Genomic DNA, 23,285 nt, shown 5'->3' on the forward strand with positions numbered 1-23,285 from the left:
AGAATACGTAGTCTTTTGTCTTTCCTGTAATCGACCTTTTGCCACAATTTTTGAGTAGGGAATCGACACCCGTATTTTCGTATAAAAGTCGGATAATTTCACAAAGCTGAATAAAGTGGTAATGGCAAAAGCGATAATGATGGTGTAGGCCAGGATTCTGCACGCTGTTTTGGCACGTGTACTGCATGGGACGTGTTTTGTAGTCTTTGAATAGGCTGTGGTGTCAGATATGTCCACCATACTTAATACTTATAGGGCTGATTCTCTAAGGCGCCAGATATCCAATTTTGATTGCTCACAATCACAAATGTTGTAGATTTTTCCCATCTTCCCCTTGTTAAGACCGAGGTCTGCCGTATACACCGTAAGTCAGTTATAGAGAATAGGTTCCGCACTTATCAAAAATGATCGTAGACTACATGACAGGATGGCACTGGTTTTACCGAAAAACTGGAATGTATTTTGAATGTGTTATTGGAGTTTTAAAACTGCAACAGCAGCAGGTGAATGTCAGAAAGACAGCACAGATGTGTGGCGGAGAAGACGCAGAAAAGTGCGGCCAATAAAACAGCAGGGAAATGTGGCAGAGAAGACACAGCAGAGAAGACAGAGACATGTGACATAAAAAACAGCAGAGAAAAGTGACAGTGCTCAGAGAAATGTGGCTGAGAAGACAGAAAAGTGAAGCAGGGAAATGTGGCAGTGCTCAGAGAAATGTGGCTGAGAAGACACAGTAGAGTTTTGCGATAAAATAAAGGTCAAAAACTTTGTCTTAAAAACTCCTTTATTTCCCATGACAATATACATTAAACGTGTAGACCCCCCAGAACAGTTTGTTTTGTTTTTTTTTACAACCTTCAAACTTTTAAAAACATGAAAAAGCATGTTACTTGTGATTTTTAAGGCACGGGACAGTACAATATTATTAAGGATCATTAAATACAAAAGGATTTGACTTCCACATTCTGTTTCCAGATCTAAGCCATTAGTGTCTTAAATTAGGCTATATTACAAAACAAAGCCGCAGTATATAAAATCAGATTACATAGCTAATTTTGAACTATTCTAACTTTACCAAACTAGTAAGGCACCAACAAAGGTTAGTTGGCTAACTGGTACAATTTCTTGATGTGGTATTATAAGCAATTAAACAAATCCAACTATTCCATTAGAGATAATAACCTGTGACAGAATGTTACAAAATTAATATTCCAAAGCAAGAAAGTAGCCCTTTTAAAGTTCAGCTGAAAATGCCTAAAAACAAGTCTGAACAAAAATACATACAAACAAAAAAAAATTAAAAATACAAAACACTGGATATCATATGATTATTATGGCCCAACATATTCTCAACCAATGTCAAGCTGTATAACTACTGATACACAGTATCTTAACCTTTTAAACAACACATATTTCTACCCTAATGTCTTAGTGTCTGATAAGTAACCTTGTCCTAATGAAATGCTTCACCTTATGAAGGTGTATGGCTAAACATGGAAATACTGGAGAAGTATTACCTAAGTTTAACTGTTTGTAGACATTTATCCCAGTTTTGTTAACATATAACTTCATGGTATTTCAGCTAACTATTCCCACACAAACATAAGTAAAGATATCCTATCTGATGTTGCCACATATTAATACTCTAAGAATTCTAAATACTAGTACCTGCCTTCTTGGTAGAAAGATTAACAGATTCTATAAGTCTGTGAGCGTTAAAAACATAAAAGAATAAGTCACTGGATTTCCTGTATGTTCAAGCAACTCTGTTGTCCAGTAAAATACAATTTTCAGAGAAAAAGTTTCAAAAATTGCTTTCATTATAAAAATGGCAACTCTACTGATATATATATATATATATGGAATGGCACAAGAGCAGCCTTCATTAATTATAACTATATAAACAACTAAAGGAAACTAGAGGATCAGAGAGGCGATACCGCCTCCAAATATTGTACCACCAGCTGGAGCAAACGCATTCGTATAGACCCCCACATACACAAAATAAGGGACACAGCCACCAGTTTTGTGCTTGACAAGCTGTAAAAATGCAATCAACAAGAATTTTTTAACTATTGCAAAAAATATATATGGTACAATCAAATTTAAGTTCTTCGTAAGGTAGGTCAAGGGTCAATTTCAAGGTGACAGTAAATTGCCAGTATATGACTTCCTATTCAAGTTCAAGAGTAACTATGGACCTATCTCTGTCAAGTTTGAAGTTAAAAGAGAATGAAATTAGCAGAGTTCAGTTCATGATAAAAAGTAGGTCAAAGGTCAATTTCAAGGTCACACTTAGATTGCCAGTATAGGACTTCCTATTCAACTTCAATAGTAACTATGGACCTATCTCAGCCAGTTTTGGAGATAAAAGGGAAGCAAAATTTGCAAAATTCCATTCATGGTGAAAAGTAGGTCAAAGGTCAATTTCAAGGTCACATTTAGATTGCCAGTATATGACTTTCTATTCAAGTTCAATAGTAACTATGGACCTATCTCTGCCAGTTTTGGAGATAAAAGGGAAGCAAAATTTGCAAAGTTCAGTTTATGGTGAAAAGTAGGACAAAGGTCAATTTTAATGTCACATTTAGATTGCCAGTATATGACTTCCTATTCAAGTTCAATAGTAACTACGGACCTATCTCAGCCAGTTTTGGAGATAAAAGGAAAGCAAAATTTGCAAAATTCAGTTCATGGTGTAAAGTAGGTCAAAGGTCAATTTTAAGGTCACATTTAGATTGCCAGTATATGACTTCCTTTTCAAGTTCAATAGTAACTATGGACCTATCTCAGCCAGTTTTGGAGATAAAAGGGAAGCAAAATTTGCAAAATTCAGTTCATGGTGTAAAGTAGGTCAAAGGTCAATTTTAAGGTCACATTTAGATTGCCAGTATATGACTTCCTTTTCAAGTTCAATAGTAACTATGGACCTATCTCTGCCAGTTTTGGAGATAAAAGGACAGAAAAGTTTGCAAAGTTCAGTTCATGGTGAAAAGTAGGTCAAAGGTCAATTTCAAGGTCACATTTAGATTGCCAGTATATGACTTCCTATTCAAGTTCAATAGTAACTACGGACCTATCTCAGCCAGTTTTGGAGATAAAAGGAAAGCAAAATTTGCAAAATTCAGTTCATGGTGTAAAGTAGGTCAAAGGTCAATTTTAAGGTCACATTTAGATTGCCAGTATATGACTTCCTATTCAACTTCAATAGTAACTATGGACCTATCTCTGCCAGTTTTTTGAGATAAAAGGGAAGAAAAATTTGCAAAGTTCAGTTCATGGTGAAAAGTAGGCCAAAGGTCAATTTTAAGGTCACATTTAGATTGCCAGTATATGACTTCCTATTCAAGTTCAATAGTAACTACGGACCTATCTCAGCCAGTTTTGGAGATAAAAGGAAAGCAAATTTTGCAAAATTCAGTTCATGGTGAAAAGTAGGTCAAAGGTCAATTTTAATGTCACATATAGATTGCCAGTATATGACTTCCTATTCAAGTTCAATAGTAACTACGGACCTATCTCAGCCAGTTTTGGAGATAAAAAGAAAGCAAAATTTGCAAAATTCAGTTCATGGTGTAAAGTAGGTCAAAGGTCAATTTTAAGGTCACATTTAGATTGCCAGTATATGACTTCCTATTCAAGTTCAATAGTAACTACGGACCTATCTCTGCCAGTTTTGGAGATAAAAGGGAAGAAAAATTTGCAAAGTTCAGTTCATGGTGAAAAGTAGGTCAAAGGTCAATTTCAAGGTCATAGTAAGATTGCCAGTATATGACTTCCTATTCAACTTCAATAGTAACTATGGACCTATCTCTGCCAGTTTTGGAGATATAAGGGACTAGATGTTATAATTTTGGAGTTACCATAATGTGCCTTAAATTCCGTACAGAAAAAATTAATTAAAATAAAGAAAATGTCATTTTGGTCAAAATTCTTGAAATAGGAGGTGCTCTGAAGTTTCACAAGTTCAAATTTGATGAAATAATGTCATTTTTGAACATAAGTTGTCTGCTTTGCCAAGCCTTATGTTTTATTTTTCCAGAGTTCAAAATTTATTATCCATTACCGTACTGCACATTTTGCTTTTACCACCAATATGTACTTTTTGATACAGCGTAACTCGAAAACCGTATGGAATACAAAAAAATGGAGACCACCTCCAGTGTTGGGCTTTACATGCTCTACAAAATGCAAAAAAGAATGGGTGTCTAGCATTAACGGTTCCCGAATTAGAGACAATTTTCAGTTTTGATATCTTATGGCCGCTACTCCCGTGAAAATGCACCGATTGACCCCAAATTCACGGAGATGAAAGATGACCCGAAGGGTAACACTTTCCATTAATATTATTAGTTAAGTCTGTGTGGTGTCTGAATAAGAGCGCAAAAAAAAATTTTTTCGGCAAAAATTTTGTTTTTTTGAAAATTTTGGCCCATTTGACCTTGAAGTAGAGGTCAAAGGTCAAATCCAAGGGTATATTTGAAATCTACACATATGACTTTTGGAAAGCCGTCTATAGAAATTTTTCCCATAACTCCTTCCGTAGGGTAGATAATTAACATTTAATTTTGCCATTTTTAGACAAGGGTGCATTGCAATGAGTGCCACACCCAGACCCCAATACCGACAAAGCCCAAATTTTACGTGGAACGAGTTGAGATTATAGGTGACCTAAATCCATGAGATGGGTACGGGGGCCCTTACCGTCTAGGAGGAGAAGCGGTAACGGTAGCCGTCCGGCAGAGCCGGCGGAGCCAACGGAGCCGGCGGAGCCGGCGGAACGATCCGGACGGGACCGAAAACGCTAACGCTGGTGGTACAATAAAACTAAGAGGTTGTTTTTTGTATAATATTCAAAAGAATGGAGTTCATAATACAGTAAACGTAAGCTTATAAATATAGCAACAACCTATACTGGTCCATTTGAAAATGCCAATCTCAGTTCTAGACAGACGCTCAAAACTTTCCAAATGTCTAAAAGATAAATCTTAGCATCATTTTTGCCATTTGCATCTTTAGGGTCATCCATTTTAACCATCATTTCCACAAAAGTCTACGAAGCATTTTTTTTCTTGACCCCCTCTCCCTTTACAGAATAAAAAATGAAAAACTTAAAACCTTGACCATTGACATCAGTTTGTATCGTCGTTTTTATTATTTTTCAAAAGTGTACAGAGAGCATTAACTCCCCCCCCCCATCCCCCATACACCCACCCTACGTGCGGTTTGTAGATTTATGAAAATGATGCTAAAAATTTATGAACCCCATAGGCTAGAGTCTACATTTTAATGTTCAATATTCATCATACTTAAAATTGTATGAAGAAAAATTAACATCTTGCTGATTATCACATTACTGGTTCCTAATGAACTTTTCCATTATTTCAAATTATTAAACCTGATTCCCACTTCAGAAAATTCTGAAAGCCTTTGCCATTGAAAACTGTAAAATCATTACCCATACTGTATATATACAAAGTGTATCTTGTTCTTTATGAAATGGTGACAGATGACACAGTGAAATTGATGTTAGATGACCCCACAGAAATAGCTGCCTGCCTCCCTGCCAACTGGATGATATCTAGATCTTCTCATATGTACTTTCTTCTTTACAACCATTTTTGACAAAATAAAATCCGTCCTAGAATGTTGAAAAAAAAATTACCTTACAATCAACATAAAGACAAGACACGAAAGGTTGCAGGTATGCATATATGGGTCTTCTGCAAAAAAAAATATATATATTACCATTATAAACAACAACAGTACCATGAAGTGACATAGTTTCACACAACTTTCTTAGAAATTAAAATTAAATTATCGACTTACCCTCACTAAAAAAGGGAAATCTTTCCAGAAATCCAGGTTTGGTATGAGTTCTGCCCCCTGCGCCCCTCTGACAAACTTCAGGAAGAGAATTCCACAGACCAGGTAGATGATTACTAGCACTAACAGTCTGAAACAAAATATCAATATATGCATGATAATGACAGGCCTACCAGCTTATAGTTTGCGCTCTCAATTCCCCCAAAGTGCAGTTCAAAACTCCTGCTGAGGCACAGCAAAGTAAAGAATGTTTTGTGATAGGTATGGCATTGTTATATTGTGGTAGGTGTGACAGTATTGTATTATAGTAGGTGTGACAATTTGTATTGTGATAGGTATGATAGTATTATATTGTGGTAGGTGTGACAGTGTTGTATTGTGGTAGGTGTGACATTGTTGTATTATGATACGTATGACAGTATTATATTGTGGTAGATGTGACAGTGTTGTATTGTGATAGGTATGACAGTGTTGTATTGTGATAGGTATGACAGTATTATATTGTGGTAGGTGTGACAGTGTTGTATTGTATGACAGTGTTCAGTGACACTGCATTGGGTTGTACCTAGATAATAATACTCACATTATACAGAGTACAGAGCCCAAACTCAAACTATGCTCAGGTAGACAAGCATACTTTGTTGTCAAACTAAATTGCTGAAAAGAAAAAAAAATTATTAAATTCCAAACCCTAGATGCAATTGAAACTATAAGTATAACATTTTTCAAAGCTTTACTGAATATAATTTTCACAGCGTTCATATTGATGAGTAAATTTTTTTTATCAAAGTAATAGATCTTTTCATTTTCCTCATCCAAAACAAAATAGTTCAATACATTAACCAGACATGCTGTAACTGTCAGTGTTACCAGTCATGTGAGATAACATTTTAAGGACCAATAGAAAATTGTGTTATGTCAGTTCAAAGACCAAGAATCAATTTTAAGGAGTTGCCATTTGGAACTTACAGTCAGTCCAACAAAAAGCTCTGCAATCTAGTAAAAATTTGTTTGTAAATTACTGACAGTACAAATGTTTGTCCGTTTTAAATTGTTTTCAACATAATTAAAATATTCACACATCTGGTAAAAAGATTTAATACAACACCATGGCAAATACTAACAAAAGTGGACAGCTTTGTAGCAGGATCCTGATCTTCTTTTATGAATATAAACTCTCCTTCCTTTCCAGGACTGCAGTGAAGGGTTATCCTGCTCTCCCTCAGAACCTGTGGGAGAAAGTGCATCACCAGACTGCCTGAGTGGGGGTCTCCCAGAAACTCCATGCTGTCTTGCTTGCCAAGTAAATAATAACCTCCACCATGCAGCTGACACATCTGAAAAGAAAAGCAGTTTATTTGACAGTTTTTTTAAAAAATTAAAGATGCATTTTAAATGGTTGAAACTTCAAATTATTGCCACCAAATTGGACCTAATGCCACCATGACCATGCAGATTCAAACAGCATAACTTTAGGTGAAAAAAGTTGTTTAATATTTCCCCAAAACGGGGCTGGGAGGTGACTTAAGTGATCAGGATTCATCCATTGCTTTCTTTCTGTGATTTATCAATCAATCAATCAATCAATCAATCTATCTATCTTACATTCAGTCATTTTTGTCAATACTCATTTGAATAATTATGCTCTTGCACAAAGCAGAGTAATATATCACATACAACTGTATCACTTGGTGGCATTTTACAAACTGGATGAATGGAAAAATAGGTTTTAAAAATCTACAACCAGAAATTTGAAGAAAGTGCAGTTTTAAAGTTTTTGTTTGGCTGAGTGATCAATTTTTGGCATGTGGATTTATTTCAGATAAATAGATAAGAAACTGGTAATAGTGATGTGTGTGTGTGTGTGTGTGTGTGTGTGTGTGTGTGTGTGTGTGAACAACCCTGAAATGAGTAGTGAACTCTCGGGAGCAATCACAGCAAAAATCAGGGAAATCCAGAAGGAGAAATGTGTTTGAGAAATTAACAATTTTTTCGCAACATATGCAAGTGTTGCATCCAATGCCTTGGAGGCCATTTGAAGCATATTTTAAAAGAACAGAACTTTTATGCAAAGATAACTGAAACTTTGGGGAATGATCACACACAATATATTGAAGAGCCAGAAGATGGCCTCCATCTGCCCCTGAATTTAATTACTAGTAAGTTTGCTGGTTCTTCATAATCTAAATGGTATCATTCAACTATGTCAATAGCATTCAGGTGCCTTTATGTACAATGACTTACTAGCTAGTAAAATAGAATTATTCTTTTATCAGAGACAAAATAACAACAGTCAAGCATAAAGTTTTGGTCCACCACCTCACAAACATGCAACATCGTGTTTGAATGGTGTTATTTAGTCTCTAGGTAAATATTTATTTCATCATCCTATCTAGAGACCATGAAAAACCTGTTTACTCATAGTTATCAGGATTTACTTGTTAAAAAGAGAATATTATGGTTGAACTTACAGCAGCATCAGCGCATCCAGCAAACTGAGAGAAAGCTACACATGGACTAAAGCTGTAGACATCCTTGGAGCCAGTGTCAGTGAAAGTGAACCTGAAACATGCAACTAGAGATTTATTGTAATCACATTATACCGATTTTGTTTCATGTACCCTTGTGAGTAGATCTTTCTTTCACTCGTAGAGATGGGACACACACATGCATTCGCACACATAAACACACACACAAACAATCAAAGTTAGCACAGTTTTAAGTCAACATGTATGTATTAAGTATTATTACAAAGTCCCAAGTGGGCTGAACATCCATTTTCATTTTCTTTATTCATTCTTATTTACTTATTTCTATAAATAAATTCGTTTAGAGGGGGTAGACCTAGTAAGTTCAGAGATCGGGATCCGTCTATTTCTTGCCAATTTTGTACTTTTCTTACTGACTAAGGTAAATTGACCGTTTGACCGATTTTTCATTCGTGTTTACCTCTTGCGTAAGAGTGGCACTTACTTTGCGACCTGTCCGTTCCCAGAGAGTGGCGTTAAGTCGATAGTCCCTTTGCTAGTTTTACACTTACATGGACCAAGCTTTGTACAAGTCTCTGATCTAACAGGTGACACCAAAATCAGAAAGTGCAAACACAGTATAAACAAATGCCGCATTGACACTGACGACGTTCCGAGAGTTCGGTTGGTCATTAAATACAATGTCCTGAAATTTGAACAGAAATCCGCACACATTTCGATTCGCATGTGTTCCTTGTTTTAAAATCCAGCGCCTTGTCAATTTCCACAAATATCAGGTGATTGCAGGGCCAATTGCAATCGTAACCTTATCATTAATAAGTCACCAATGAATCCAGATATGAATCACTGTGTTTTGATGACCCAATATTGTCACATGATTTCCTAAAAATGACCTATTTCTTTAATATAGATGGCAATAATTTCAAGATGGGGTTAGTTAGTGTATATACACTGTAACTGTTCGGCGAACTTCACCAGTGATATTTTATTTAGAATTATAATATTTAGTAGTATTATATGCCTCATAAAGTATGTTTTACTATTTTTTGTTCACGTATAAGGTAAAATAAAACTATTTTCTTAGATTCTCTTGTACTACTGCCATCTACAAGTAAACAAAATAAGGAAATGGATAACGTGGGATTGCGACGGCGACAAGCGGGAGAGAAAAACATCGCCGAGCCTACAGGTATTTTATTTTAAATGTAGTGCTACACATCAAGATATGTGATTAAGATTACTCTTTATGTCAATACAATCGAAAGTTATTTCATTTTGGCACGCGTTCGTTTATAATCTATTTGTTAAGATCTCCTCCTTCCCCCGTCGGGTCACTCGGGTCAACTGAGAACACCGTGGAATGAGTCACGGTGCTTCAGTGAGTTTAATGTTTCACTGAAAATGGTACAAAATGGTACTCTTGGGGTTTGATTTTCGAGGAAAAGAAAGAAGGAGTACCTCTGCAAATCCTAAGGCTGAGGAATAAATTGTATAAATATCAACACATGAATATATTATAAGTTATATAACCTTGGAAGGCTTGGTTACATAAGCGTTAAGGCATGAGTAATTAGGATATACTCAGTACTAATACATGCACCTCCACCCAAGGTACCCTCCCCCCTCCCCCCTCCCCCCCACACACACACGTGACTGTACATTGCAGAGGCGGTTTCAGAGTTAATTCCTGACAGTCTTCCAAATTATCTTTGTTGATCCGTTCTTCATTTTTGACCGTCTTCCGACAAAAAAATTAGATTCCCGACAATGTAAACTTGAAAATCTGACCGTCTTCCGGAAGACCCAGAAGACGCCCTTAATCTGCCCCTGCATTGCTTCCTATAATAATAAAGATCTCATATCTATTAAGTGGATTCAGATGTATTGTAGAATGAGACAGAATAAGTGATAAGTTTTAGTTGAATAGACTGGCCTTAAAAACAAATTAAAAGAGATATAAAATATTTACAATAAACTAAAGTAAGTCTATATTTTATGTAGGCATAAGGAAAGTTCAGTCCTTCTAATATTTAATGGTTGGTTTTCTCTATTATATTGCTAATCTTAATAAAATGACTATTTCATTTTCCAAATCATTTTGTTTTCAGGTTTATGGACGGGAGATGTGGCTTTTGATAAACAGCTGAAGACCACAAAGCTACGGGAAAAACTTGAGGTAGTTATTACAAAACACAGTAGTTGCACCAGTAGTGTATTTGGACAGAAAAAGATGCGCTTTGTGTTTTACTCTGCATCTTTATATGTTGTCATTTTTCCAGTAAAATTATTTGAACCTTTCTTGGCTTCACCCACCTCAGTTACAGTTATCCCACTTTGTCTAGTTATTCTGACCCCTCTTTTTCCAGACTTTGTAACTGCAACCATATATTCTGTAAGGGCATTTGCAATAAAACTATCTTTCTACATAGGTTGATGCAACTTTGTGGGGAGTCTTGTTGTATGCTGGTTAACCGATTAACATGCTTCCTCTTGTTCCTAGCGTACTCATATAATTACTAGCCTATCTGTATTCTACTCAGCGCCCTTCACTAGTCCATTTTCTGTTATTTAGGAGGAAGTTAATTTATTGATTCTGAAGATGGTGTTTCATTGATTGGTTGATTGATTAATTAATTGTTTGGTTAATTTATTGATTTCAGAAATTGAAGTCGGACCTAGTTGATCAAGTAGACAGTCAGATTGCTGATTTCCTAGATGAATATTCACAAGACTATGACCTGGACAGCTCCTATGCACAGAATGGGGAGGCAACAAAGCCAAAGAAGTGAGTATTACCTGGCCGTTTACGAATGCTTGCTCATAGCTGCAGGTGCCTCTTGACTAGGGAGTCAGGTTCATAAAAACATTGAGATAGAAAGTTGGCTCTAAATTTTAGGTCAAATTTTCATCTTAAAGTGCAAGATTAATCATCTGTTGACCACTTAATTAAAAGTAACTGTTTATTTTTAGTAGTAGCTAACTCTTCATTGTTATAAGACAGGTGGACAGTTTCATTATATTTCCAGTAACCAATCAAATATTATATTAATTAACAATTTCAGAAAGAAGGGGGAGCCACGAGACAAGGTGTTTGTTCCAAGAAATTCAGTACTTACGTGAGTACAGCTGGTGTATGATAATAGCGATGGTGATGAAGATAATGATAATGATATTAGTACTACATGTTTTTTGCATTCATTGGAGGACATTTCTCTGTTTTTGACAAATAACTAATTTTTCACTTTACCAGTGATAAATTAGCTAGCAGTAGTAATAAAAATGATGATAATAAATTACAAAACAAAATGAGGCATGTAGGAAGGAAGCAAGTCTATTCAGTTCTGCCACATTTAAATGCAGGTATTTATTTATTTATTTATTTATTTATTTATTTATTTATTTATTTATTTATTTATGGCAAAAACAAGGTAAAGTTTAATAAATAATGCAGGTATTTTATATTGAATGGCTTTACATATCTTATACGATATACAATTATTTATTACAAATGTTTCATCATTGAATTGTATCATATGTCATTTTAAATATATATTTAATAATATATATCCATGCTTGACTGAAGATTACATTTTTGACACAATATCTTTGTATTTAAATATCAGGAATCTGATCTTTTTTTTTTATTTCAGTGATCTGTTTGAAGTGAGTCACATCCAGACAATCTACCATATCTTCATTGCCATCCTCATAGTCTTCAGTTTGAATACAATCATCCATGATGTATTTGAGAAAGGGAGGTTTGTACAGCTTGTCACTGATATAAGTAAATAATATATTAGCATTAATGCATACAGCAACTTAATATTGTGCCTCTGGAGAACTCCAGTGATTGTGTAATAATGTCTCTCAACAGATAAGGGGTATTGGATCCCCCAGCTTCTACAATAAGTTTGTTTTCCCTGTATATAAAGTAGTAGGAATCTTTTCTTGTGATTAGTAGAACAGACTTATTGTACAGCATTGCTTTCATTTTGGGATTTTGGCGGGTATAATTTGAGAACTAAGAAGTCAGTAGTTCAAACAGCTTATCGTACATGATAATGTTTGTAATGGTTGGCTACAATTTGCTTACGGTACATAACTTGCTGTGGATATTTTTTACCACTGTACACACTTATTTCATAAAATCCTGGGGGAAATAAACAAAATATACAAAAATAAAAGAGAATACTGAAAGTTTTACTCCCTTAATTTGCCCAGCAATTTGGACCCTTAATGTGAAATGATAATGTATACTTTGAAAAATCTAGACTCAATACTTCGAAAAATCTAGACTTCTATTAATACCATGATACTTGTTGCTTGTGAATCATTACTTGACTTGTTTTGATTCTTGGTTCTCACATTGGTCCATATGCTTAATCTTTTAATAGGATTTACTTCATCTAAGCTTGCTTCACTATATACTGGTACAAACTGGGCGCAGCCTGCACACCCTCTTTAAAACATTTCACAGCAATTGGGGACAACTTGTAAAACTTTTAAATTAATTTTTTTGTGTGTGTGTGTGAATACATCCACTCCTTAATTAGAATCTGCCAGTTGCATCTTATTTTTATTTTGGCTTTAAAATTCAAATAAACAAGTTTTTATCATCAATAGCTGGATGTGTATGAAAATGTTAGGTTGACCGAAATATTTCTGAATTGGCTAAATTCATTTAAAGACATTGGTGGATTACAGATAACAAGAAGGGGGGAGGGGAGGAGAGGGGGAGTGAGGAGGCTCATTTTACAGCCCCTGCTAAACTATCAAATAAAAATAATTGAAAAGTTTAGATTTTTTTGTTATATTTTGAGCCTTAGAGTATGTTAACCCCTGAATTTTTTTCTGTTTCCCCTATGTGAAGTGTGGTTGGGGCTGGATAAACAATTTTATATTATTTTAAAGAAAAAGAAAAAGTTTTTTTTTGGGGGGGGTGGGGGGGGGGTGGGGGGGGAGGCTTACCAAGGAAGATGTGGTATCACCCTTGTTGGTATCTAAGGTCTCAAGTGTGAATGTGTGTCAAACTATGTGGTAAACATGTGATTTTCTCTGTTTTATAGGGGTAAGGATTTCACTGATTCCTGGAAGAAATATGGGATAAGGTAGCTAGACTGCATGGATAATTGAAAAATGGTTTTAACAAAAGACATTTGGGGACGTAGACATTTGAAAATCCAGGAAGGATTTAAAATGTCAAGAATTCCACCTGCTCTGTTTAACACTTAAAAACTATGATCATGACTTCTTCAATCAGTAGTTAAAATTAGTTGTTTTTTGTATCCAGTAGTTTAATATCCAATATTTTAACAACCATTAGCCTCATTTAATCTATATAGAATACCTGACAAAAATCACAATTATAATGGAGAGCAATAAATCTCATCATATTAATTAGATCATGGAAGTAACTTTAAGGTTTTATAGAGGGACACTACAATTTGGAAGCTTGCAGTCAAATGTCTGTGTCCTGGTGTCAGTATAGAAATGTTTTTTGTTAAAACCAATTAGGAACTTTTTCTGTTTGTTGTCTGTTTTTTTTTTTATTATTTGTTTGTTTGTTTGTTTGTTTTTTTTTTAAGTTTTTACCGTGTGTTTGTGTGTGTATGTGACACAACTAAGTGCATGCTGCGTGATGTTGATTTTCAGGTTAAAGACGAAAAGTGAAATCGTGAACTGTGGTGTTTTTTTGTACCAAATGTTTTCATTTAACTAAAAGTATTTTTGTTTGCATTGTATCTGGAGCAATTACAAAATTCATCAATTTTTGTGTACCAAACGTTTTCAGTTCACTAAAACTGTTTTTGTTTGCATCATTTCTGGAATAATAACTAAATTCATCATTATATTCAAAGATGCCTGTCAGAATGGAATTATTTAAGCATCCCATAAAACCTGTCTCATAATTCTGTGAAGTTTTTGAAGATTACTTTGGATAATTCATCATCTTAATGCCTCATGAAAACTTGCCTTGCTTGTTTTGCAGCATATACATATTGTAAGAATTTATAGTATAATATAATAGTACTTTATCCGTGCAGTCGGCAACGGTACAGTATGAGAGACTGGCAACTTAATTACCTGGCTTTTACATAAGAGCATCCTCAAAATGCAGCCTCCACACTTGACACAGCTCAGGGGCGGATTTAAGCCGTCTTCTGGGTCTTCCAGAAGACGGTCAGATTTTCAAGTTTACATTGAATGGTATCTATCTTTTTCTGTCGGAAGACGGTCAAAATTGGAGGATGGATCCACAAAGATAATTTGGAAGACTATCAGAAAATATCTCTGGATCCGCCCCTGCAGCTAATACATCAACTAAAACCAACACAGCAAGAAATTAGCTGAATGTGTAGAACTTGTGAAATGGAGTACAAAGCCCTGAAGCACAATTACTAGACAATCATGCTGAGCTGTCTTTAAGTGAACCGGTACAGACTGTAAAGTATAAGGTATACCAAGGGCTCAAATCCAATGATTAGCACGCCTCTTCTTGTTTCCAACATCCTCACCACTTTTCTATATTCATCTCAGTGTAAGGAAGTGGGGTATTAATCTGATTGCATTCAGCATGTTGGATTGAATTTAGAATTTATCCTGAGTTACCAATTATTAAAATCTAACCCCATAACCTCACCATGTTTTTTTCTGCTATAATCTGTGTCTGTCTGTGTCTGTCTGTCTGCTTGTCTCTCTGTCTGCTTGTCTGACTGTCTTGGCTTTATTTTCTTTGTAAAACTAGTCTTGCTCGCCAATGTGCTTTATTTCACACAAGATGCATTTCCAGTTATTTCTGTATATGTTTTAAGATATCTGGTTTATAATAAAAAACAACAACAAAAAACATGTATCATAATGATATATACATTGACAGATTCACTTGATGTATGCTTGTTCAGAGTAACTATATTGTCCATTTGTGTCAGTTTTCCTCAACAGCACAGTAATGTATGTTCCAGACTTGTCTTGGACTTTGACCTGATCATCTGGGCGTGTGGAAAGTTTCCTCTAGTAGTGACCACATGGTTGTGGATGAAAGGTAGTGCCATAGCTTTGTACCCTTTCTTCTACTACTGGAGCACCACCAGGAATCATTATAAAGTGGGTGAGTGGCATGCTAGATATCATTATAAAGTGGGTGAGTGGCATGCTAGATATCATTATAAAGTGGGTGAGTGGCATGCTAGATATCATTATAAAGTGGGTGAATAGCATGCTAGAAATCATTATAAAGAAGGTGAGTGGCATGCTAGATATTATGAAGTGGGTGAGTGGCATGCTAGAAATCATTATAAAGAAGGTGAGTGGCATGCTAGATATTAAGAAGTGGGTGAGTGGCATGCTAGATATCATGATAAAGTGGGTGAGTAGCATGCTAGATATCATTATAAAGTGGGTGAGAAGCATGCTATATATCATTTTAAAGTGGGTGAATGACATGCTAGATATCATTATAAAGTGGGTGAGTGGCATGCTATATATCATTTTATAGTGGGTGAGTGGCATGCTAGATATCATTGTAAAGTGGGTAAGTGGCATGCTAGATATCATTGTAAAGTGGGTAAGTGGCATGCTAGATATCATTATGAAGTGGGTGAGGGGCATGCTAGACAGCGTTATAAAGTGGGTGAGTGACATTAAATACCATTAAAAAGTGGGTGAGCTATAATGTAGATAGGTTTGTGAGTGACATGCTACATGTACATGCTATTATAAAGTGGGTGAATAACGTGTGGCACCATTATAAAGTGGGTGAGTGATGCATTAGATATGTAAAGTGGAGGAGTTACATTCTGGACACCATGATTATTAAGTGGTTAAGTGACATGCTGGATACCATTATAAAGTTGGTGAGTGTTAGAATGTTTAATTGTACCAATTATCCTTTAACTGTACCAATATGTAATATATGCGAATACTTTAATGTTTTCCATTTTTCAGGTATTTATGACTACCTGTGGTTGTCCTTGTTCGTGGCCTACATTTTCGCATTCCTCATTCTTCCTGTGCAGGCAATAACAGAGAACCAGATACCTCCAGGGTCAACACTACTACTGGTCACTGAACAGGTGAGTTAGACCGGTGTTCAGTGAATAGGTAGGGGAGTGGGTACTGGAGACCCACAATAGGAAATATCTCAGGGTTGAAATACACTTCTGTTCCATTTTGCTGCTGGTCATTAAATTGGTCAGTTTTACCATTGATCAATGAACAGGAGGTTGAGAGGGTACTGGAGGCTATACTGGTTTGGTCAGTTTGACATTTGATGAAGGTACATATAAATCATCATTTTTTTCTGGGGTCTTCACTGTGTAGGCAACAAAGTAGAATTGACTACAGCTGGAAAGCGCAGTGGGTTGCCCTAAAACTCTCTGGATATTATATGTGCTTATTTCCTTGAATTCAATCATTTGTAGTTGTGTTTCCCTGTGGTAGTTTAAAATTAATGTTAAATGTTGTATTGTTTCTCCATATAGCATTATCAGGCTTCTTAATATTTTGTTCTGATGATAATTTCAACAGGTGAGGTTGGTGATGAAAACATATGCCTTTGTGAGGTCCAACACTACCAGAGCCTTGAAATACAGGCCTCCTGTAGGTAAGTGCAAGCTACCAGCAGGTAAGTGCAGGGTGCCTGCAGGTAAGTGCAAACTACCTGCAGGTAAGTGCAGGGCACCTGCAGGTAAGGAACATAACTCACCTTTGAAAATCGGGCATTTCTGAGCTTGAGGATGCAAACTTTTTAGGATTTATCCTAAATTTCATGATGTGGGATGTAAGACATACCTGTTTAGGGTTCTACCTGGGTCCTGGCACCCCTTTTTCCAATAAGTACAGACTTATTTAGAATTTTTAAAAATTTTTGAATTAGTTAATATTTCTTTCTTTTTTTTTTTTTTTTGTAATATAAGACAATGGTAAGCATTTAGAGCTCTGACTTCCATTACGTTTGTTTTATTTTTTCAGAAGGTGAAAACAGTGAAGGGGAGGGAAGTGATGGCCAGAGTTCAAATGATGGCCCATGTCCAAACTTTTCAAACTACCTGTACTTCCTATTTGTCCCAACACTTGTGTACAGGGACAGTTATCCAAGGTGACTTTGATTTTCTGAATGTTGGTCAGAAATTTGATTTTAGTGATAAATATTGCAAACGAAAACATTTCAAATTTACTTTTCTCATGATCTGCTGGTAATATAGTTCAATTAGCTCTTTCTCAGTGAAAGATCACATCATGAGTATACATGTATGTCAGATTATATGCTGCTTGGGTTGAAAGAAAGTGGTTAATGATTACTTGTCACTTTTGAACTTCTTTTACTGGATACTGCCATATCTGATATTGTGTCAAGACTCAGAGATACATCGATAAATATGTTCGAAAATTATGAAAGCAAAACTAGAAGTAAAAGATAAAGGTTTTGCTAATTGAAACAAAAAATGAAATCCACTGATTTTTCTCTGCAGGAGCCCCACAATTAATTGGAGATATGTGGTAACAAACTTTGCCCAGGTGGCGGGCTGTCTTATCTACCTGTACTACCTACTGGCCAGGTTCTGTGTACCTGTGTTCAGGAATTTCAACCATGAAAGTGTCACCCTGAAGCAGCTGCTACTGTCCTCATTTGGTTGCATGCTGCCAGGCACTCTAATACTGCTGATAGGTGGGTTGAGCAGAAGGGTGCATTTATTTATTTTTTTTTTTCAGAAAAGAACTTCAGTACAGAGTTGTTCTTAGCTTGAATTCTAAAATTTCAATTGTACTTTGACTTTAGTAAGATCTTTAGATAAGTTATTTAAAGAAGTAAAACTTGCCATGACATATATTCAGACCAAAATTATCTGTTAGACAACTGCAATTTCTCCTGTACATTATATATATATATATATGTATAACTGAACTCTGTAATGATAATGTTATCATTTATTGTCTATGATCTAGATTCCTTGGGTGTATATTATTTCCTGTCTATGCTTCCAGCATTCTTTGCCATACTACACTCCTGGTTGAATGCCTTTGCTGAGATGCTCAGGTTTGCCGATCGTCTTTTTTACAAGGTACAGAAATATACATGTTCATCTTCACTGAAGGTTGTTTCTTTCAATTTTGAGCAAGATCGTAAATCTAGTTGAATATATTAATATATCAGTGATTATTATAATGAGAGTTGAATAGTGTTGAGATTCTATTAACCTTTGAAACAAAGGGTGTTTTAGAGTGTTAAACTCTACTGTGACATATAAGATAATAATATTAATTCCAGGATTGGTGGAACTCCAAGTCGTATGCTATCTGGTACAGAACATGGAACTGTGTAGTCCATGACTGGCTGTTTACTTATGTCTACAAGGACATCTCCTCGTTACTTAAGGTGAGACAAAAGCCGCAGGCACAGACTAAATTCATCAGCTAGTCTAGGTTTTCCACCACAAGGAGAAGCTTGGGGAGGTGGAGTTAGAGAGTTGACATTTGAAAAGCTCAGTTTGACTTTAAGTTGTTTTATTTTAGTATTTTTTTTAAACCTTAACCAGGGCCAACAGATAATTGGTTTTACTATATGGAATTTAAAGAAAGAAATCCTCTAAGCCATATCATGCCAAACATTGGTTGACTGAAGCCTGTTTAATTTAAAAATCTTAAGTGATTGAAAACCCTTTGAATAGTTATTATAAATCTTTTGAATTTCAGTACTTGAACATCCAGTGTGGGCGAGCTACGCCTATGGCAGTAGTCTTTCTGTTGTCAGCCATCTTTCATGAGTACATTGTTACTATGACGATGGGATTCTTCTATCCTGTGTTGTTTGTTATGTTTGGAGGAATTGGATGTAAGTATTAGATGCACCACACATGTTGGTGTTGGAAAACTAACTCTATACAATGGCACAATTAATGCAATATGATGATACATGTGACACAAAAGGTGTGGAGTCTTTTCCAAGCAGTTGACTCACCCCATGCTGAAAATTCACATCTAACTCTTAAAACATGACTGTTCAGTTTTCTTTTAATGTAGTTCAAATCACACAATCACCTAATTTTTGACACTTAACCAATATGCCAGATTATTTATTTTTATATTCATTTTTGCATAGAAATATTGGTAGCAGCCTGAATTTGTTCTGTCTCTCTCTATATTTGAGTTGGTTTCATGTTCCTTGGTCTGAAACCCACTCACCAAGCCTGGAATGTGTTTATGTGGATAACACTGATGATAGGGATGGGCTTGCTGATGTGTCTGTATAGCCTGGAGTGGTATGCCAGAAAAAACTGCCCTGTTACTGCGGTAAGGCTAGCATTTGTGTGCACACATTCACATGCACACACACACACACTTTTGCAATCTGTTTTCAAACAATTTGTCCTTGTGTCCGGTCTATCCCCAGGCTGTTGGCCCCATTCACTACCTGTTGGCCCTGTACCTGTACCTAGCCCTGTGCCTACCTGTACCTAGCCCTGTGCCTACCTGTGTCTAACCCTGTGGCCTTGTTCCCAGCCTGTTGGACCCCATTCCCAGCCTGTTGGCCCTGTGCCTGCACCTGTACCTAGCCCTGTGACCTTGTTCCTAGCCACTTGGCCCTACTCCCAGCCATCCTTCAGTACCATGCCCAGCCTAGCTGTTGGCCCCCATCTCTTGACTGTAGACACCATTCCTAGCCTTTTAGCCCTTTCCCCAGCCAATGGATCTTTAGCCCTTCAACTGGATAGAGGAATTTTAATCATAAATCCACTGATATGTTTTGAAATAACTAACAACCACTTGCTGAAAAAGAAATACAGGGGGCAAACTTTTGAACCTTTTCTGCTGATTTCAGGACTCCTTCTTGGACAAACTTATTCCCAGGACGTGGACATGTGAGCTGAGGCTGTGGCAGAATGACCTTCACCCTGGAGTGACAGGACAGTAGGCTTCAGAAATAGTTTCAGGTATCATATAGGCACTGGAGGGGGGTTAGTATGCTCAATGTTCAAGAACATTTCCAGGCACCAGGAAGTAATAGGTCATTTCCAGGTACTAGGAACTAATAGGAAGTATTCAGGCTCAGGGCACTATATAATAAGTATAATGGGAAATATCCAGTCACTGGGTAGTAATAGGACATTCCAGGTACCAAGTAGTAATATGACATTTCCAGGCACCAGGAAGTAATAGGGCATTTCCTGGCACCAGGAAGTAATTGGGCATTTCCAGGATTAATAGGATATTTCCAGGTTACTTGATAACCATACTACCCAGGGATTGACACACAATACATGTATGTTATCACATCATATATGGCTGTAATAATGCATCTTTATCAAGATGCCTTATCAAGGTGGAGTCTTGTATACTTGGCAGCTATTGACTCCTCTTCCACTTTTGCTCACCACGTTTTCAGTTTATCCAGGAAGTGACAGAGAATATGGGATTTTAAGAAAAGATCAGATGACATGTAATCAACAAAATACAATTAGAGCAATATAGTTTGTACAGCAGTAAGTACAGAGATTCACAATTTGTCATTAGGGTCATTCCACAAAATGGAATTTGACACATTGAACAAATGAAATGATTCACTTTGTATAGAACAAACTTGTTATGCACTGCTTTAAAAAAGTGTGTATAATTCCTTTTTTAATGAGATAGTATTAAACTATGTCCACTTCTGTGTCTACTTTATCATATTAATTGCTATTGTTATGACATACTCTGATGATTTTCTTGTTTTGAAGACCAACTTAAAATGTGTATCTTATCTTCTAAACACTCCCTGTATCCAAAGTTTTCTGAGCCCAGCAAAAGGTAATGTCAGCTGCATCATTTGCATAATATTGATAAGCATAATTGTAGTTATTCAATATGCAGTGCACCATACCTGTATAGTCTAAGGTAGAGATGTGTCACATACCATCAAAGAATTATACACAACAGGCAGAGGCCAGATGGCATTTCAGTCTTCAAGGTTATACAGACTTTTGGTCACTTTGGTACACTGGTGAAATCCATCCCTCCAGACCTGCTCAAAGGCCTCAGAAACTTAAACTTAAGTCTTAAAATGTATGATAATGAAAGCTGTCGCTCAGTTTCCAGATTATCTGATAAAATCAAATTGTAATGAGCACTTTTGATCTTAAGAGTCTGTCACTTGTGTGTCATAAGATATGCTTAAATTTTGCGAAAAGGTATTCTCTTGATGACTGTGGTCAGTGTTGATACTTATTGTTAAGGTGAGTACAAATGCCACACAGCCATATTGTATTAACTTTTATTGGTGCTAAATACAAGAAAGAAAGTCGGTTCCGAACTTTTGTTTTAGGAAGAATATAGGTGATATTGCATTGTCATTTTTCTGAAACAAATAAAACTTGCTTTTGTTTGTAGGCAAGCAATTGACATGTTGATTCTGGGATGTGTTATTGGTCTCTTGAGGGAAGATGAGCTATTTATTAGAAAATGTGAAAAGGAATCAATCAATAGTATGTTAGCAGTCATGACTGCTGTTGTTTAAAATTGGTGAAAGTAATTTAAGGACACCGCAAAGTGTAATGTAATTATGGACAGAGAGGCAGTTTTGTGACAAAGAACTTCAATGACAGATCCAAATCATTTTTTGTTTAATAATTATAAAGCAGTTGTTAAAAACTGCCTTTGTAATAAAATAATGTTATGTACGTGCACTTACTCAAGCAAAAGAAGGTAGATTGGGTGAAGTGATAACTATTGTTAGATAGTTAATATTTAAAGTAATTACTCTCAAATTACAAAAAAATCTTTTTTAATTATTCTTAAGTATCACAGTAGCATATTAAAATTTTCTGACAACTTCAGACCAACTCATTTTTCACAACTTTCAAAGTACCTTAAGGAACTACTTGCATATTTTTATTATGATCACAGAAAAATTATGAGGTTTACTACAAGGACTTTGTACATCCTTCTTAATTGATGAACTCTTTAGACTTTAATTTTATTACTACACATGGCAACTAATCATTACTGGCATTGCATGCATATCAGTATATTTACTGTGAAAATTGCTTTGATTGGATGAAATGTACGGAAGTTTTTCATTTAACTAAATGGGCCAATAGAACTAGATTTTGTTGTCCTCGAATAAATACCACATTTTTCTTTTATAGATGTAGGTTTGGTTAGGGCATTGGGACCATTATTTGCATTTATGCATCCTCTGGCAAGGAGCGCAAGTTACTTGTCAAAATTTAAAACGGTTATTGTGTATGCGCAATTGATTAGTTTTATAGTGTTAAGGTAAAAGATACATGGGGACCAGAAAGCAGATAATCACGAATTGTAGCCTGCCTCTATGTCTTGATGTTATGAAGGAATTGGCTATTTTGAGTTACAGTCATCCTTTAGTTGGTTTACATATGCCATGTAGTGTTGTTTGGGAAGTAATATGTTGTAGTATTAACTGAATATATGACAAGTTTTCATTGCTGAATGTGTATTATATGTTACTTTTGATGAGCTAATTTTTGTTGGGCTTTTTCTGAACAATTTATTTGTATGCTTTCTATGATCATGATTTTTATTTTTACATTTTCTGTATGTGCAACACTGTATATGCCTCATCAATGCAACTTATTGATATTAAAAATACTATATTATACTGTTTACAGAATTATCTCTTTTCCCTTCATATCAGTATTTTTTTTTTCGAGTGAAAATGCTATTATTTTGATGTCATTATTTTGACATAAGTTGTGACTTGGTTTGAACTTCCCCACCATTCAGCTGTCTCAATGTCTCGGTATCTCAGTTGCAACAAAGAGCACTAGACTTGTCAAAGACCAAAATCTAATTATTAAACAAGACCGCGCAATAGATATGCCACACGTAGCAGTGACAGTAAAATTGTTTATAACTGAGCATAATTGCCTAATATGTATTAACCAATTCTTCAAAAACTAATTTAACTATCCATTAATTAAGACATTATGGACATGATTATTTGCTTATTAAATT

At 35.7% G+C, this 23,285-nt stretch overlaps 2 protein-coding genes across 3 annotated transcripts; one reads left to right on the forward strand and one right to left on the reverse strand.

Annotated features, from left to right (window-relative positions):
• Window positions 1-766: 766 nt before the first annotated feature.
• On the reverse strand, window positions 767-9,216 carry LOC106150578 (uncharacterized). Its single transcript, XM_087012523.1, has 6 exons — window positions 8,800-9,216; window positions 8,298-8,388; window positions 6,951-7,163; window positions 6,410-6,483; window positions 5,830-5,956; window positions 767-5,641 (listed from the first exon to the last, which is right to left on the reverse strand). Exons 1-6 carry the CDS (start codon window positions 9,039-9,041, stop codon window positions 5,582-5,584), a joined length of 807 nt encoding a protein of 268 aa, XP_086868649.1. The 5' UTR covers window positions 9,042-9,216; the 3' UTR covers window positions 767-5,581.
• A 165-nt stretch (window positions 9,217-9,381) lies between these two features.
• On the forward strand, window positions 9,382-22,932 carry LOC106150577 (sterol O-acyltransferase 1). Of its 2 annotated transcripts, XM_013523457.2 has the most exons (16): window positions 9,382-9,504; window positions 10,424-10,491; window positions 10,976-11,100; window positions 11,378-11,431; window positions 11,966-12,073; window positions 13,382-13,423; window positions 15,278-15,423; window positions 16,260-16,387; window positions 16,842-16,917; window positions 17,286-17,412; window positions 17,786-17,982; window positions 18,300-18,376; window positions 18,583-18,690; window positions 19,008-19,146; window positions 19,462-19,604; window positions 20,134-22,932. In XM_013523457.2, the coding sequence occupies exons 1-16, from the start codon at window positions 9,444-9,446 to the stop codon at window positions 20,224-20,226; spliced, it is 1,692 nt and encodes a 563-aa protein (XP_013378911.2). In that variant the 5' UTR covers window positions 9,382-9,443; the 3' UTR covers window positions 20,227-22,932. The 2 variants fall into 2 exon arrangements, with proteins under 2 accessions (XP_013378911.2, XP_013378912.2); XM_013523458.2 differs by lacking the exon at window positions 13,382-13,423 and having other exon boundaries at window positions 9,400-9,504.
• Window positions 22,933-23,285: the final 353 nt, after the last annotated feature.

The sequence above is a fragment of the Lingula anatina genome, chromosome 5, assembly GCF_051362555.1.
Source record: "Lingula anatina isolate TDL-2025a chromosome 5, LinAna3.0, whole genome shotgun sequence".
Taxonomy (NCBI): Eukaryota; Metazoa; Brachiopoda; class Lingulata; order Lingulida; family Lingulidae; genus Lingula; species Lingula anatina.

What these genes read in the sequence shown, in the direction of transcription:
- LOC106150578 (XM_087012523.1), bottom strand. Translation starts at nt 9,041, where the DNA reads ATGCGAATCGAAATGTGTGCGGATTTCTGTTCAAATTTCAGGACATTG. An exon ending in GGGAACGGACAGGTCGCAAA is followed by an intron (nt 8,389 to 8,799) that starts GTAAGTGCCACT and finishes TGCATGTTTCAG; the next exon opens with GTTCACTTTCACTGACACTG. An exon ending in CTGGATGCGCTGATGCTGCT is followed by an intron (nt 7,164 to 8,297) that starts GTAAGTTCAACC and finishes TTTTCTTTTCAG; the next exon opens with ATGTGTCAGCTGCATGGTGG.
- LOC106150577 (XM_013523457.2), top strand. Translation starts at nt 9,444, where the DNA reads ATGGATAACGTGGGATTGCGACGGCGACAAGCGGGAGAGAAAAACATC. An exon ending in CCGATCGTCTTTTTTACAAG is followed by an intron (nt 18,377 to 18,582) that starts GTACAGAAATAT and finishes TATTAATTCCAG; the next exon opens with GATTGGTGGAACTCCAAGTC. An exon ending in ACATCTCCTCGTTACTTAAG is followed by an intron (nt 18,691 to 19,007) that starts GTGAGACAAAAG and finishes TTTGAATTTCAG; the next exon opens with TACTTGAACATCCAGTGTGG.